General features: G+C 50.8%; 2 protein-coding genes across 3 annotated transcripts in view; one reads left to right on the forward strand and one right to left on the reverse strand.

Moving 5' to 3' along the window:
- The first annotated feature begins 3,197 nt into the window (after window positions 1-3,197).
- On the forward strand, window positions 3,198-7,459 carry B9D1 (B9 domain containing 1). The gene is made up of 7 exons (XM_036392871.2): window positions 3,198-3,300; window positions 3,766-3,834; window positions 3,920-4,031; window positions 4,096-4,192; window positions 4,606-4,668; window positions 5,792-5,859; window positions 5,976-7,459. The coding sequence occupies exons 1-7, from the start codon at window positions 3,244-3,246 to the stop codon at window positions 6,101-6,103; spliced, it is 594 nt and encodes a 197-aa protein (XP_036248764.1). The 5' UTR covers window positions 3,198-3,243; the 3' UTR covers window positions 6,104-7,459.
- Window positions 7,460-12,597: 5,138 nt separating this feature from the next.
- Window positions 12,598-17,753, reverse strand: part of EPN2 (epsin 2) — a 44,444-nt gene continuing 39,288 nt past the window's right edge. For both annotated transcript variants that reach the window (XM_036392179.2, XM_036392178.2), the window contains one exon: window positions 12,598-16,554. In XM_036392179.2, coding sequence (XP_036248072.1) covers window positions 16,235-16,554 — 320 coding nt within the window. In that variant the 3' untranslated portion in view covers window positions 12,598-16,234. The remainder of the gene's footprint in view (window positions 16,555-17,753) is intronic.

A 17,753-nucleotide genomic window follows, 5' to 3' on the forward strand; every position in this document is an offset into this window, starting at 1 on the left:
ATCATCCCTGCAAGTGTCCAAGGACAGGCTGGACAGCAAGCTGGGATAGTGGAAGGTGTCCCTGCCCGTGGCAGGGGGTGGAATTGGATGAGCTTTAAGGTCCTTTCCAAGATCAATCACTCTGGGATCCAGCCATGGAACACAAAACCCACCCAGCCTCACCCAGGTGCCTTCCCACCACCAGGTAAGTGTGAATTACAGCAGAACTACAGCAGGAATATCCCCCTGTGTGTGCTGCTGTGAGATCCCACTCACCCCCTGTTTGATTTGAGCAGCAGGAGCAAAAGGCAGGGAAGACAAAAGGCAGGGGAGCTCCCTGCAGCCTCCTGGCAGGCAGGGATGAGTCAACGCTGTGCAAACAACTCTAAAAATACAAAAGCTTTATGGCAGATTAATGACACCATCAAATGTATTTCACTGGCCATTTACCAGGTGTTGATCATAAATATTTGGGATTCAAAATAAACGTTTGTGCTGTGCCACCGTGGTGTTGTTTGTGTCTCTCCCACCGTCCCTGGATCAGCCCTGGGGCTGCTGTGAGGGGCTTGAGCAGGTAATGGAGACAAAGGAGCTGCTCCTGCTCCCCCCCTGCTGCACGGGGTGTCTCTCCACTCTGTTCTCCAGGGATCTGCTGCTCCTGCTGCAGTTGCAGTGGATGAGCCCAGAGCTGGGGCGATGGGCAGGAGACACAACCCACAGGTATCCCCTGCTGGCACTGGAGCCCCTGCCTGCCCTCCCCAGGGCTCATCCAGAGGTGATTCCACGGGAAACCCATGGAAAGGGCTCAGCACAACTCTCCAGCCTCCCTGGGAGCTCCTGGACCCAGAGCCAGGCGGCCTGGGCAGGTCACAGTGCCTGGGCTGGATTCAGGAGCTCCCAGTGGCAGAGCTCCCAGCAGTTTGGATTTTTTTTGTTTCATTTTTCCAGCCCTTGGCTCTTGCTGGGAATGAAGCAAACATAATTCCCTCAGCTGTTCCACTTCGTGCCTCCAGCACAGAGGTCAGTGCTGCAGGGACTCTGGGAATGGCTCTCCAGGAGCTGGGATCCAACCTGGAAAAGGTGACAAGTCAGTGATTAGCAGGACCTTGTCCTTCCTCCCTGGGAGGATGACTGTGGCTCCAAACACCCTAGGGAGGATTCCTGTGAAAATCACAGTCCTGGAGAAGAGGAGAATGTTTTAAACAGCCAGGAGAAACAGCAGCATTGCTAAATAACACCCATGGGGTCACCACCACACACAAACCTTCATCATGCTTGGAAATCAAACTCTCTGATGGAGCATTAATTAAGTTTTCCAGCAGGATAAATCCACTTCCTTGCTTGGGATTTCACTCTGCTCACAAAGATTAAAAATACAGCTAATTAAAACAAGGCTGGCATGCAAAGAAGGGAGGAATAAAAAGTCTTGCTATGGCTGGGAGGGGACAGAGTCCTCCCAGATGCAGGTACAGATGACTCACGGCTGCTGAATAACCCCCCTGCCGTCTCTCTGCCATGGGGAAGGTCTCCTATTGCTGGGAGAACTCCTCCAGCAGCTGTATATCACCTGCCAGGCAACAAAAATGTCCTGAAATTGGCTCCAAGGTAGCTGGTAGCCAAGTGCAGTGTTAATTAAACTGCCTCACTAGCTGCTCCAGACAGCTGCTCCAGAACGGCTCTACTTCCCCCCCGTCCCTGATAATTTTCAGTTCAAATGAATTCTTTTCCCTGAAGCATTTCTGAAGGGCTGTGGAGAAAGGATAACATTTCAGGCATTCCCTCCCATCCCTCCTGCTTCCCTGTCCCATTCTTCTCTTGGCCAAATTTGTTTGGCCTGAAAAACTAAGTTGAAATAGGTACTGACAGAGAACACATCTACTGAAATGTGGAAAGGCTCCCTCCACTCCTCCCACACTTCCCCAGAGAGTCTGGCAGCAATGAATACCCCAAAATTCCACAGGGAGAGGGGAAGGCAGCCTAGGATGTGGAAAGGAGGAGAAGGATGAACCACAGCCAGGCTGGGCAGCCTCCATGGCCCTGACCTGGTGTGTGGGCAGCAAATTCCCTGGCACAACCACAGTCCCGTTGGGCCAGCACCATGTCACCAGTCCAGAACTGTCACAGCACCAGGCCAGCAGGAGAAGGAGCTTGTTTACCCTCCCCTCTTTGCCCTGCTTTATTCCTTATGTCCCTATCAAATCCAGCTGTCCCTCTGGGCACCATCTCCCCGGGTCTGCCTCACCCTCTCCCCTCCCTGCCTCTGTGTCAATTCATTCTGACTGGCTCATTAATTCATTTTGCTTGTTAACCAAAAGAAACCTCACCAATGATAACGAGTTCCAATACAAATTAATTCTTCAGGGCCAGCACCATGTCATTGGGCCAGAACTGTCACTGGGCCACCATCAGAACAAGTCACCCTCAGCAGATCCCAGCGGGTGCAGCTCTTAAAAAGCCCCAGCACATCCATCCTTATTTACACACCCAACTCCCCCTTTCCTTTTTTAATTAGAGCGGGATAATTAAGCCAGCACCGTGCTGTTCCCTCTTTTTCCCGCCCCCATCCACACCCAGCGGTGTGAGGGCTTTTCTCCCGCTCGCCATGGTCAACACCCGCCCTGCTGAGGGCACCGCGGGCCCCTCTCCTCACCGCTGGGGCTGAGCCTCCAGAGAGCACAAAATCCACCATTTCCCACATTCTCCCTGCCAACATCAACTGCTCTGGCCCTTGGCCGGCAGCATCATCTAGTGGCCATGGCCTCCACACATGGAATTGTAGGATCGGGAATATCCCGAGCTGGATCATCCCAGCCGTCCTGGGATCCCGTCCGGCTTCAAACACGCCAAACCCGCACCCTGTGCATCCCTCAAAGCGCTGTCCCTGAAGGCCGGCAGCTTTGGGGTCGTGCCCATCCCCTGGGCAGGCCGAATCCTCGGTTGGGGTTGCTTCAGGCTGATATTAAATTATAATAATGATAAATAAAGTTCTGGACACGTGGCGGTGCGAGAATAACGGGGCAGCGCCGGGCGGGCTCAGCGGCTGAGGGGAGCGGGTAGGATCCGCCTGGGTACACCCGTGCCGGGGGTGCCAGGGGTTCCAGAGGTGGGGTGGCCGCGTTTTGGAGCGATTTGGGGACGATTTTTGGGTGATTTTGGGGCTACTTTGCGGATCGGGAGCCCCGCGAAGAGAAGCGAAGCCCGGTGCCGAGGAAGTTTGGCCGCTGCGCCGCCCCGTCCGTCGCCACGGCAACCGGCGCGCCCGCCATGGCGGCGCCCAGCGTGTTCCTGCTGGCCGTGAGCGGCGAGATCGAGAGCGGAGAGGTGCGGGGGAGCCGGGGACACCGCGGGAAACACACTGGGACAGCGCCGAGGGATGGGGGGATCGCCCTGGCCCGGTCTCGGTGCTGCAGCCGCCCGCGCGGGAGGAGAATCTGACCCCCCTGAACCCGGCCGGCCTGAGCCCCAAACCCAACCCATCCTCATCCTGCCCAACGCTGCACACCCGCAGCACCCCCATAACCCAACCCATCCTCATCCTGCCCAGCCCTGCACACCTTCAGCACCCTCATAACCCTGCCTGGCTTCATCCCCCTTAACCCATCCCTGTCTTAACCCCTCCCAAACTCATCCCAGCCTCATCCCCCAAACCCATCCCGTCTGTCCCAGTCTCGCTGGCACAGGCTGCCCTCAGCATCCTGACTCGGGCAGATCCTCACCCCCAGAAATTCCCAGTGAATTCCCAGTAATCCCTCCCTCTCTCTCTCTCTCTCTCTCTCTCCCCCGCAGTTCCCGGGATTCGATGACCTCTACTGCAAGTTCTCCTTTGTCTACGGCCAGGACTGGGTCCCCACGGCGGTACCGCCCCTGTCCCCACCCCGTGTCCCCCTGTCCCCACCCCCGGGCTCAGCCGGGCCCCAGGCTCACCCCCTGCTCCCTGCAGGGCCTGGAGGAGGGAATCTCGCAGATCGCCTCCAAGAGCAGCGTCTCGCCCACCACGCTGGTCTGGAACTTCCCCATCGACATCACCTTCAAGAGCACCAACCCCTTTGGCTGTGAGTGCTGGGGGGGGTCTGGCCCTGGTGCCAAAGCGCCCCCCTCACCCCCATTTCCTTGCAGGGCCGCAGATTGTGCTCAGTGTCTACGGGCCTGACTTCTTTGGCCACGATGTGGTCAGGGGTTACGGAGCTGTGCACGTGCCCTTCGTGCCAGGCAGGTGAGTGCCAGGCAGGTGAGTGCCAGCCCGACCTGCAGGGCTCAGACACATCCTGGTCTGGTTATTCTGCTGTTCCTGAAACAAAAAAAAAAACTCCCAAAAATCTCCTCATCGTGCCCTGTCAGTTCACAGAGATTTTCTAGCAGAATTCTTTCATCATTAAATAAGTTTTGGTAATCCTGTGAAGCTCAAACTGGCCTGTAAAAAGGCCAGATATGAAGGTCAGTTCCTCACACAATAAATTCTCATTTATTGGAGGATGGAATGGAGGAAAATCTGTAGTTCCTGTGCAAACAAACCCTTTTTGTGTGAAGGGAAAGTTCCTGGTTTGCCAGGAATTCTGTGCCTTCATAAATATAAAAATGCTGCTTTTTATTCATTCCTGAGGTTCTGGGCTCTCCTCTTGGTTTCAGGCACAAAAGAACCATTGCCATGTTTGTCCCAGAGTCCACCTCGAGGCTGCAGCAGCTCACAAGGTAATAATTAATGACTTTCATTCATTAATGAATGAATTTCCCTCCTGTTCTCAGCCACAAAGGCATTTGCAGCCACTCAGTGGTGCAGAGGTGTCACTGCTCTGTGCCATAACCAGCTTTGTGTTCTGTGGGTAAAAATCACATTTTCAGGTGTCTGGGTCTTCTGAAAAGCTTTCATAAACTTATTAACAACAATATATTAATATATTACAGTAATATCAACATATTAATATAATATATATTAGTATATAGTAATATAATATATTAATATATAATATAACAGACATATTAATTACCTGCTACCTGCACTAAATTACTGCCTGAATCTTCTTGGTGCTGTTCTGGAAGGACAGCCACAGGAAGAGCAAACCCATGAAAAAACAATTCCCAATCCAATTTTTTTTTAAGAAACTCAAGAAGAATTTTTCAACAATATCTTTGCCACAGAAAGATTCTTCTAGCCCAGAAAAAAAAACTGGATTTAACAAAATCTGTATGAAACCAGTTGCATTTTTTTTCCTTTAGGCAAAACCTACCTTTGATTGAATTAGATCAATAAAGAGAATCAGATTTCAAAACCCTCTAGGCAGTCTCACTGACATCCATCTCATAGCCTGGATCAATCTCAGCCACCCAATTCATTATTTTGTATTTTGCATTCATAATTTCGTATTTTGTATTCAGTTTGTATTTTAAATTAATTACTTTGTATTCAATAATTTGTGTTTTGAATTCAATAATTTTGTCTTTTGTATTCAATTATTAGTATTTTGAATTCAATAATTTGTATTTTGTATTCATAATTTTGGCTTTTTGTATTCATAATTTTGTATTTTGTATTCATTAATTTGTATTTTGAATTCATAATTTTCTATTTTGAATTCAATGATTTGTTTTCTGTATTCATTATTTTGTTTTTGTCTTCATTGTGTTGTATTCATTAATTTGAATTTTGAATCCTGTATTCATTATTTTGTATTCATTAATTTGTATTTTGAATTCATTAATTTGAATTTTGTATTCATTAATTTGCATTCAATATTTTGTGTTTGGTATTCATTAATTTTTACTTTGTATTCAATATTTTGTGGTTTGTTTTCATTAATTTGTATTTTTCTCCAAGCTGGTTCACAGGGAGACGCCCGGAATTCACCGACCCCAAAGTGGTGGCGCAGGGAGAGGGACGGGAAGGTGAGTCCTGGCAGCTCCTGCCTGCTGACAAAGAGCTCCCCTTGAATCCCTTTAATTAACCTTTAATTAATCTTTAATTAATCTTTAATTAATGCCATCCCCTCCCCTCGGTGCAGTGACCAGGGTGCGATCCCAGGGCTTTGTCACCATTTCCTTCAACGTGATCACCAAAGACCTGCACAAGCTGGGCTACGACGTGGGCCAGGGCCAGACCACCGGGCCCCAGGGGCTGCATGGACTCTGAGATCCCCAAACCCCAGGGCCTGCAGGGCTTCTGAGCCCCCCAAACCCCAGGGCCTGCAGGGCTCCTGAGCCCCCCCCAAATCCCCAGGGGCTGCAGGGTCTCTGATCCCCCCAAATCCCCAGGGGCTGCAGGGCTTCTGAGCCCCCCCCAAATCCCCAGGGGCTGCAGGGTCTCTGATCCCCCCAAATCCCCAGGGGCTGCAGGGTCTCTGATCCCCCCAAATCCCCAGGGGCTGCAGAGCTTCTGAGCCCCCCAAACCCCAGGGCCTGCAGGGTCTCTGAGCCCCCAAATCCCAGGGGCTGCATGGACTCTGAGCCCCCCAAATCCCCAGGGGCTGCAGGGCTTCTGAGCCCCCCAAATCCCCAGGGCCTGCAGGGCTTCTGAGCCCCCCAAATCCCCAGGGGCTGCATGGACTCTGAGACCCCCAAACCCCAGGGGCTGCAGGGCTTCTGTGCCCCCCAAATCCCCAGGGGCTGCATGGACTCTGAGCCCCCCAAATCCCAGGGGCTGCAGGGCTTCTGTGCCCCCCAAATCCCCAGGGGCTGCAGGGTCTCTGAGCCCCCAAACCCCAGGGGCTGCAGGGCTTCTGAGCCCCCCAAATCCCCAGGGGCTGCATGGACTCTGAGCCCCCCAAATCCCCAGGGGCTGCAGGGCTCCTGAGCCCCCCAGGGGCTGCAGGGCTTCTGTGCCCCCAAATCCCCTGGGTCCAGGGGCTGCAGGGCTTCTGAGCCCCCCAAACCCCAGGGGCTGCAGGGCTTCTGAGCTCCCCAGGGGCTGCATGGACTCTGAGCCCCCCAAATCCCCAGGGGCTGCAGGGTCTCTGAGCCCCCCAGGGGCTTCAGGGCTCCTGAGCCCCCCAAATCCCCTGGGCCCCTGCACAGCTCCCGAGCCCCCCAAAGCCCTTCTGAGGGAAAGGAGGAGCTGCTCCAACTCAGTCACTCCAAAAAGCACCAGCCCGGGAGGATCTGGGATAACAACCAAGCCTGATCCTCTCAGCCAGGCTGAAGTGTTTGTGGAAATTGATATTATTGGTTAACATTCAGTGTTTTATTGATGATTATTGTATTTTATTCAGTGTTTTTAGGGGTCAAGCTGTCTCAGAGTAAGGCCTGTAACAAAATATTTTTATAGCAGCCTTTTGTACACCTTCTTACAGAATTAATGACATGGAAAGTTTAGAGCTGTAGCAGTTTCCCTGCAGTTAAAACTTTGCAAACCCAGTTTCTCTTCCGTGATATTTTTTTTTTTTGCAAATGAGGAATTGAATTTATTGCACCTTCCAAAAATGGTCCTGTGAAATGCAACCCATTCTAAGATTTTTTAGGCTGAATAAATAAACTCTGTTGTATCAATGGATTCATTTGTTTTTCTGCTGATAAAGGGGTTTCTTTGTTTTTGCCAGGATGTTTTTAAGCCCTAAATCATCTGAGCTCTGCTAAACTTAAAGGTAGAAGAGAAAAAAAAAGTGTTTCAATGCAGTGACTAATTGCTGAGTCATTTTCCTATTTAATTTTGGGCATGTAACCTCTTGTGTTTGACTGCAAATCCCAGGAGAACGACACCATCTCCCTAAAAGGGAACTCCAAGTGTAGAAATCCCAGGAAAAACACCCAGGGATGAGCCACAAATCCTCCAGGACGCAGCTCAACAAAACACCTGGGCAGAGATTGTTCTGATCCACAGTGGGATGGAATAAATTTAATTTCTGAGATCATAAAGTAGCCACTAGAACATGGCTGGGGGCAGCAGCACCTTTTATATAACATAGAAATACTTTTCCAAACGTTTTTAGGGATAACTTTTCATCTCCTGCCATGTTTTTGTTGACTCCACACTTGCAGTGGAGTTGTTTTGGTCATTTGTAATCTCTGAACTGAGTCATGTTGGAATCCAAATTCAGAAGCATTTCCTGTTGGCTCAGAGGAGACTCGAGGAATTTTGTTTCCTTTTCAGCAGTTCGGGAAGCAGGATGAATATCAGAGTTTGAAAGGCTTGGGAGGCAAACACTGAACCTCCTGCTGCTGCCCAAGGGCCAGTTTTCCCTGGAGCACAGTTCCTGCCCACATTCCAACTGCAGCAAGGCTGCACAGGAGCCTGGCACAGCCCAAACCTGGGCTTTATTCACAGCCAGCTCCTCACCCTGCTGCTCCAAAGCCCTGAATTACTCCTGCTCCAAAGGAACTCTTGGCTGTTTCACCCCAGTGGCACCAACCAGACCTGAGCCAGCTTCCTCCTGACAGCTGAGGGGAAGTTAAAAACAATGAGCAGCAAAAATCCTGAACTCCCTAAGACAGGATTAAAGATCTTTGAGGTGTTTAAGCAGCTCTCTAAGCAGATCCCACACCGCTACCTGCACTATTAGGGCTTTTTGCCTATTTTCTCTGGGTTTAGCTGGATTTTGGGGTGGTTTTGGGCTCCTCAATGGCTTGAACACATCTAAGAGCTTCACTTACCTTCCCCAAGGGCTGGGCAAGTTTCCTGTGAGTGTTTCCCTCAGGGCATCACCCAGGGGCTGATGTTTGGAGTTTCCCAAGCCCAATGCCGTTGATATCCCTCAGAAACTTCTCCCAGAAATGGCCCTGCTGCTGCTTTCATCGTTTCCTGGTTGAAATCTTTGCCCCTCAGGTGTGGCAGTGTTTGCACCTGGGGACAACCTGTGAATAAAAATGGACACGACACCGTGAGCAGGGAGCGGTGCCAAGGAAGGGATTTAGGATCCCTAGTGGTTCATGGAAGTTAAACCCTGGAAGCAGCAGTGCTTTAAGAGCAGCCAAATCCCAGTAAAAGCCAGCAGCAGAGGCTCACCCAGCTGGAACAGCCTGCTCCTTTCCTGGTTAATCATTCTCCCTTCTCTTCAAACCTGCACTGAAATTCCCAACCCCACAACAGCAGCGCAAGGCTCTCAGCTGGAGCTCTGCTTCCCTCCCCTGAAATCCCTGCCAGACAGTGAAATTGGTCATTATCCTCTGAATTCCAGATGGGCAGGGAAAAAAGGAAAACAGATAAAAATCTTCCTGGAGAACGAGTCCTGGCACAGGAGAGGCTCCAAGGCCATCACAAACCAGGGAGCCTGGGAGAAGTTTGGGGTCTCTGCAGCTCTCCTGGCCTGGAGAGGCTTTGGATTCGCTCCATGGGAGTTTTCCTGCTGTTCCCCAGGGAGGGAGACAGCCAAGGACGGGGGCTGAACAGCAGCTTGGGGATCAAACCCTCCAGGAAAAGGAGAATCATTCGGGCAATCCTTAGGAATTGGTATTTACCGCCTTTCCTACCAAACAGCAGCAGCAGCTCCTGCCCTCTCGTGGCTGCTCCCAACCTTCAGGAAAGCGCTGAAAGTGATGAATAACGATTAACTCCGAGGCTGAATGAAGAATTCCGAGTTTTTCCCGTTCCTCCGTGGAAGTGGCTCCGTGCTGGCTGCCCTGGCACTGCCCCCTGTCCCCAGAGCAGGGAGCAAACACCTCCCGAGGCTGCTCCACGGGGACGGGGCTGAGCCAGGGATCTGAGCATCCACAAGAGGCTGCCAGGCTGCTTTACACCAGCAGCTCTGTGGCAGCTGGGAATGATCTCCATCTGAAAATGAGATGGATTCAAGCTGACAGCAGCTTCTCCCCAGCAGCAGTGTCAGGCTGGGAGCAGGAGATCTGTGAAATGCTCCAAAGGAAAACAAAAAAAAAAGAATAGGAAAAAATCAAACACTCAGGCACAGAGCAGCCTGATTGGAGAGAATTGGGGATTTAGCTCCAATTCTTGACATGTTTTTAGTGTTTTCTCCCATTTGTGCCACTGGAGATGCAGGGGGATAAAGGCCCTGGATCTGTGCTGGACACAGATCTGGGGGCTCACAGGACAGGACAGCTGGGGTGGGAGCAGTGGCACAGCCAGGCTGGCACCCAGAGCGTGGGGCATTCCCCATCCTGGGGACACCCAGGCCTGGGGAACAGCAGGAACCCCAACCCTGGGCTGGCAGCACCTGGAGGGGCTGGTGGCCCTGGAGAATCCACCCAGGACATCTCCAGGGTGTCCCTGAGCCCCCCGTGGGGGCACTGAGAGTCCCCCAGCAGCCAGCCCTGGTCCAGGCACACCTGAGCAGCACATCTGGAGCAGCCACCAGCTCCAGTTTGGGAGGTTCTCCAGGCCACACCACCCCCAGCAGAGCTGGGCAAAGGCCACCCCAATCCCACCCTGGCCCCTCCCAACATCACCCTTGGGGTGCACAGGGGATCCCTGAGGGCTTTTTCCATCAGCTGAGGAGTCCTCTGGGAGGCAAACGTGGGGGAGCTCAACCCCAACCCTAAGACACTCGCGGGTATTGCAAACCCAGGAGCCACCTCCACTTTTGGAAACAAAAACTCCCAAACCTGCAGCTCCCACCCAACTCCAGAGCTGCCAGTGGCCTCCAGGGCAGCCCCACTGGGGCTGGGAGCACAGGACAGCACAAATCGCTCAGAACCCATCCTTGGGGCATGGAAAGCAGGGCTGGGCCCCCGGGAGGGAGGGAGGGAACAAGAGGAGCTGCATTCCCAGCAGGATCTGAGGGATCCAGCCTTGTCCTTCAGAGGGAAGAGCAGCAGACACATGGAACTGCTGAAGGTGTCTATTTTTGGCTCCCTATTCAGGCCAGGATATTTCAGTACCCAAATTCACCTCAGAGAATATCATCACTCCATTTAGTGCCAGACTTGCTGATGAAGATATTAAAAAAGCAGAAAAAAAACCTCCTCCACCATCACCCAACACAACCCCAGGCAGCCCACGGACTCCAGGGCTGCTACAGCACAGCAGAGCTGGCTCCCTGGAGCTTGGAAAATCCATGGATTTCATTCCATGGCCACAAAAAACCCTTTAGGAAGAAGGCAGAGCTGATTTCACAGGTTCTAGGAGAAGAAGGACACGAAGGTGTCTGATGATTTTCCATGGCAGGCATTACTCGAGGTGGTTCAGCTGTGGTGCTGTGGAGAATTCCAGGAGGGATGGGGATGGATGGGCGGGATTGGGAGGAGGGTTTGGGAGTTTTGAACGTGAGGGGTTCATAAATCCCACTGGTTCCCTGAAATGCAGCTTACAGGGTGTTGCAGAGTGCCAAAGGCAGAGCACGAGATGGGCCCAGCCCTTCTCCCACAGCTCCATGAAAAGCAGCAGAAAGGGCAGAGCTGCACCCTCAGCCCAGCACAGAGGCAACACAAACCTCAGCAAAATCTTAAAGCAGTGTGGGCGAGGGGAAGCCAAAAGATAAATCCTTATCTTCCTCTGCAGAGCAGGCAAATCCTCCTCACTCCTCTGAAGAGGAAGAGGAAGAGGAAATGTGGGATGGGGGAGCAGCTCTGCAAGGTCAGCAGAAAGCTCAACCACAGGCACAGCTCTGCTGACCACGGGCTGGGCAGCTCAGGCTCCCCTGGCTCACACTGCCAGCAGAACCCAGCAGAACCCGTCAGAATCCATCAGAATTCACCAGAACCCAGCAGAACCCAGCAGAACCCAGCAGAATTCACCAGAACCCATCAGAATCCACCAGAATGCAGCTCCTCTGGAGGAGATCAGAGTCCCCACATCTTCCACAGCGAGCAGATTTAGCTGAAAATGTGCAATTCCAAGAGGCAGGAGTAGAATCAGAGTCCCAGAATGGTTTGGACCTTAAAGCCCATCCACTTCCAACCCCAGCACCTTCCACTGTCCCAGGTGGCGCCAGGCCCTGCCCAGCCTGGCCCCGGACACTGCCAGGGCTCCAGGGCAGCCCCAGCTCCTCCAGGGACACTGGAACATTTCTGGGGCAGCAGCTTCCCCCAGCTGAAACCAGAGCAGAGACTTCTCTCCAAAGCTGCCTTTCCCACAGTCACATCTGCAGCATTAATTAGTGACCATTGATTAATGATCAGCATGATTGGCTGCAAACGAAGCAGGGCACCTGGAGGGGCTCTGCAGAGGCAGCTCCTGCTGGTGCCTGCTAATGAAGTGCCCTCCAATTAAAGCAGCCGGGATTAGAGGCCTGGATCTCTTCCAGGCTGGAAGCAGCCTCGTGATCCATGCACAGAGCCCAGGCTGAGCTACAAAGTGGGAAGTGAGGACTCCCCAGGTGCTGTCCCAGCTCCCCAGCCCTCCTTCCACAGGCACCTTCCCCACGTTCCTGCCTGGACACAAATCCAGAGCCTCCAGAGAGGCACTGCTCCCTCCACGGGGCTGTTCCAGGGTTGAAAGAAGGAATTCAGTCACCTGCAACACAACAAATCTCCATTTTTATTGAGTCAGTAAGGTCTCAGCTGAGCCTGATTTCAGTGAGCCACAGAAACCCTCTTCTCTCCCAGCCAAAGCAGCCTGTCCTGGGCAAAGGGCTGGATGCACCCAAGGAATCCACAGCACCCTCCATCCTCCTGCCACAAACCTTCCATCAGCTCCCCCCAAACCCAGCAGCTCCCTGCAAACCTCCACCAAGCAGGGCCTGGGTGGGAATGGGAGAACAAACACCATGGAGAAGCTTGGAAAAAGCAACACAGCTGGAATAGAAGCAATACAATTTTAATTCTGACCAGTCACCTCCAAACCCCTCGTCTTTCCACTGTTCTGATGGCATCGTTTAAATATCACATCTGTGACATTGCTGGGGGGGGAGAAAAAAAAATGACACAAAGATACAGACATTATGATACAATAGTACAAATGATAAATTATTTATACAGTAAATAATGGCAATAGTCAGCACAAATCCAGAAAAAGCAGCTGGCTCCCGGGGTTATGAGCAGTTTGGGAAATATTGGAACACTTGGAGAGGAAGAGTTGTGTGAGATTCTGCTGGGAAAAGGAAATTTCTTCTTTCTCCCCACCTGTGCAATGTTCAGGCACAGAGCACACTTTGAGCTGGGACAGCAAAGGGGCACAAGAGGAACAAGAGCTGTCTTGGCTATGGGATTCCCAAAAACTGAAAACACCACAACCCACCAGGGCTTCCCTTCCCTGTCCCCTCCACAGAGCTGAGTTTCTCTAGAGCATAAAACTGAATAAATAACTGAGCTTATTTAGGGGGGAATTATGCCAAGGAGTGTGTGTTAATTTATATTTTTTTAACAAGATATTTAACACTTTTCTCTTTGGTCAATTTGACCAGTAAGGCTATTTTGGGCTACAAACATTTTAAAAATCAAAAAAGAAAAAAAAAGCACTTTGAATATTTGCAAAGTGAGAGAAAGAAGGAGAAGAGGAGAAAACGGAGAACTGGGGCAGAGGGGACACACAAACACCCTCCAGGAATGTGGGAGGGCCAGGAGGGAGGGAGGGTTATCCTGGAGATGAGGAAGATCATCCCAAAGTGAGCTGGACCATTCAGAGCATCCCCAGCCAGGACAGTGACCCCCCTGTGTCAGCCCTGGGGACAGCCCAGCCCAGGAACATTGACCAAACCAGCTCCTTCTCCTGCTAAACTCAGCTCCTGCCACAAGCCCCGTGCCAGGCTGGGCTCTGGCCTTGGTTAGTCTCAGCCTAAGGATTTCCAGCAGCAGAATTTGGGCTGTGGCTCCTCAGGGAGCCTCCCTGGGGTTTGTTGTGCCATAAGTGTCTCTATTTCATATAAAAGGGATAAAGTTCTGGGGGCAGTGACAACGATTTGCCATTCAACAGCTTCATTAAGCCAGGGCTCCCTCCCAGAGCAAATTTACAGTGACAGCTCCAACTGCAGATTATTGCAGCACTTTAAATATTTCTTATCAACTTCATCTTGCCTCTAAAAAGTTCCCAAGAACGTGGCCAGGACTCTTGGCTGGACAGACAATGCCCCATCCCTCTGCAGTTCAGGGGACAAAGGGACAAACCCCGAGTGACCTCGATTCCAGAGCTGGTCAAATGCAACTGGGAAAAGAACCCAGGAGGAATCTTGTCACAGAGCAGCTGGAAAAAAGCACCTTCCCCCCCATCTGCAAGAATCACACCCTTCCTGCCCTACTCTTCTCAACAGCCTCAACAACAACAGAAAAAGTCTTTTGCTTTGCTCTGAAAGGCAACACGAATGGGGTTTGGTTTTGTTTTTAAAGACAGGCTGGGTGTGGACAGCAAAGCTCTTCCCTCCTCTATAAAAACAAGGATTGGGAATGCTCCTTGGCAATTCCAGAGGATCCCAGAGGACCCCACATCTGCACAGGAACATCCACACACTGAGCATTCCATCCACTGCCACAGCTCCCCTGGCCTGCACAGCTCCAGTCTGGGGCTGTGTCCCTAAATCTGATCATCCTTCAGCCTCCCCTTCCCACTGGGAGGTGGATCCCAGTCCTTCCATGGGACCCACTCCCTCCATGGGATCCACTCCCTCCATGGGATCCACTCCCTCCATGGGATCCAGCCCCACAGGGAATTGTTCCACCTCAACACAACTCTGGCAAATTCTGTTTTCCCCCTCTAAATTAAGGAAAGGCCACCAAGTCTGTTCAGAGGTGCCCTGCAGGCAGGAAAATTCCCTTTCCATGGATTTTTGGGAGAGGCTGGAGCTGCAGCAGAACTCCTGAGCGTGGTGAGGAGTCCAGACATGAAAATTCATCTAAAAGGGATAACTCAGCTCCCAAGGGAGGCTGGCCATGGAAGCAGTCATCCAACGGAGTGCACCTTCCAAGAGGAAAAATCAGTGGATAAAATCAAACAAGTTCTGTTTGCACATCAGGATCTTTAACAGCTCCACAAGTTTTACAAGGAAAATAAAACCAAACGGCCTCTCTTGGGATCTTCATCAAGGCTAAAAGTCTGTCCAGTCTGGGGATTGGGAAATGGGAACAAATCAAGGGAAAGGCGACTTTAGTGTTTTTTCTTTTTAATGTAGTCTTAAATCATGTTATGCTCAAATTCAATTCATCTAAAAATAATTAGTCACGAGGATTTGTTTTTGATTTGCATTATGAATACTTCATTTAAAAGTAAATATTTTAGTGTTAATCTTCCCTTTTAAACTCTCTTTACAGAAACAAAGAGCGAAAACCATAAATAAGAGGGCATTAAAACCATAAAAATGACATTTGCCAATATCTTAATTTTTCAGCCAGACTTGATAAATCTATCAAAACCAGACAGTTAAATAAGAACCACATTATAAAAATTAGCAAAAAAAGGACTATTAGGTAACTCTGCAAACTCAAAATATGAAACTGTACTAAACAAAATATGTGCAAAAGTATACAAGAGTAACTGCATATAGCAAGGTTAAGCCTGAATTAGTTTTAAAGCTTGCCCCGGTGAAACTGAATTCAAAGTTGTCCCACTGTATCTCCTTTTTTTTTTTTTTTTTGCTTTTCTTTGTTTTTTCCATTTTTTTTCCTTTCAACTCACATTGTAAGTCAAATAAAAACAAAATACACATGAAAAAACTTCCAAACGAAGCTGGTACTGGACAAGCACAGAGCAGGACACTCACTCAGCACGAGTGCAGCCACTCACAGAGAGTTCCAGGAGTCCTTAGAGTAGTGTAGGAATTCAACACTGCACACGACAGCACAACTCGAGCATGGTCTTGGGTGTTTTGCCTGGGGTTTTGTGTTATTTTCCTTTCGAGACAAGCTTGCTGTTGTCAGTCACACCTCAGAGATACCAAAGCAGTGCGAGTTTGCAATGTTTAATGCATAAAAACCAAGCCCCCCTGGGCCCTCCAGGTCGGTCTCTTCTAAGAGTAAGGACTATGGGTGAACCAACAGTCTAGAACTGTGTGTAGTTATGTGCAAAACATTCACTAGCACTCGGAATCTCAGGTCTATCTTACGGGCAGAGGAAGTGACAGATGCAGGGGAAGAGTAACTTCAGGAATCCAGCACATGATCTGACATCTACAAAATAGCCAAGGGAGTTTTCCGGTGGCAGGTTCTCTCCCTAGAAAGTGTGTTTGAAATGATTAACAAAGTAACAAAAATGGGCAGAATCTAACTTTGGTGAAAAGTCTGAACATTTCACATGATGCTCAACAAGCCAAAGTAAGGTACCATCTGTAGCAAAGACTAGATTTAGATTAACTGGTAAGTAGAGACAACTCTTCAAAGATCATAACTGTAAACTGCAAATCTACTTCCAAGTCTCTCACACACCGTTCAGTCCACACAGGCCACGTTCGTTTCGCTGGAAAGACTTCAGCCTGGAAACACTAAGAAAAGAAAAGTTCCTTTAATTGGGTCTTTATAGGAGGAAAGGGTTAGTTGTATTTGCAGCCTGGGAGGCTGCTGGCGGCATTCCTGTACTGTGCAGAGCTTGGGGCATTGATCCTGCAATGCTCAGCCCCTGGCCCATGCGGATGGTGCCCATGGCCGGCAGCGGCGCCATGCCCACGGGCACGGGGGCCATGGAAGACAGAGGTATTGGCTCCATGCTCAGAGGGGGCACGGTGCTGAACGAGGGGCTGCTGCCCAGCACGGGGCTCGCTCGCATCTGGTTCAGGGTCAGAGGCTGAGGCTGGTTCACCTGGAAGGGGTTGATTGGAGTCGCTGCCGTAGCGGCGCCTGCGGGGCAGAGAAGGGACAGTGAGGCACTGCCGTCAACACCAGGGGCTGCAGTCATCTCTGCTGGCAAACAACACTCCCTGTGTGCATCCCCATGCCCAAAACACCCTGAGCAGCATCTGATCCCCAGCAGAGCACACAGTGTTCCCTGGAAGCAGCCAATGCCTCCAGCATCCCTTCACTGACCCACAGCTCCCACCTCGGACAGCCCTGACTGGAGTCACAGGCTCCAAACCTGCTTCCCTGCAAAAGCCCTAACCACGACTCCCACATCACTGATTTAATGTTCTATATGCTGCTTTGCAGGCTCTGTGTGCTCCTTTACTGCAGAGAGTGAGTTCACATCAGACATTGGGAAGAAATCCTTCCCTGGGAGGGTGGGCAGGTCCTGGCACAGGGTGCCCAGAGCAGCTGGGGCTGCCCTGGATCCCCTGAAGTGTCCAAGACCAGGTTGGACAGGGCTTGGAGCAGCCTGGGATAGTGAAAGGTGTCCCTGCCTATGGCAGGGGTGGTTTTTAAGGTCCCTTCCAAACCATCCTGGGACTCTGTCATTTGTGTGCTTGCTCCAAGCTCCCAGCAGCCACCTCCATTTTTGTGTTTCTGGCACCGAGCTGGGACAAGAATTCCCAAAGTAAACAACTTGTTTCCGAATTGCAGCGGTGCTCGAAAAAGCAGAGCACAACTTTCCCAGCCTCTGAGGTTCCCTGGATTGCTGCCAGTCCTGCAAATTCCTTTTAGTGTACAAGCCCAGGATTATTTGGATGGCCCAGTGACCCCTCACAAACTTTTTGTAGTACCCGGGAAGGGCAGATACACAGATTTCCTCTCTCTCCCTGCTCACTGCCAAGGCTGCTCAGAATCACTGCTTTCTTCCTACTCAGGGGTTTTAATAAATTGACTTTTTCTTCCATTGGAAGAGTGATGAAAATAAATACTGAAAAAGCATTTCCAAGTTTCACCCTAAGAACAACAGAGGAAAACATCAGTGCATATTCAGCTTTTAAAAAACACATGTGCCACATGTTTGGTGTCACCATTTTCAGTCTGCTCCAAGCAAGGGCTCACTTCTAACAGGCCCAGCTTGCAGGAGAACTGCAACAGCCAATTTTTCTTCCAAAATACACTGAGAATGTGTTTTCAGATCAAAACTGGCTCACTGTGGCAGCCTGACCCAGACTAACCAGCAGCTCACTGAATTA

This window comes from Molothrus ater, chromosome 16 (genome assembly GCF_012460135.2).
Source record: "Molothrus ater isolate BHLD 08-10-18 breed brown headed cowbird chromosome 16, BPBGC_Mater_1.1, whole genome shotgun sequence".
NCBI lineage: Eukaryota > Metazoa > Chordata > Aves > Passeriformes > Icteridae > Molothrus > Molothrus ater.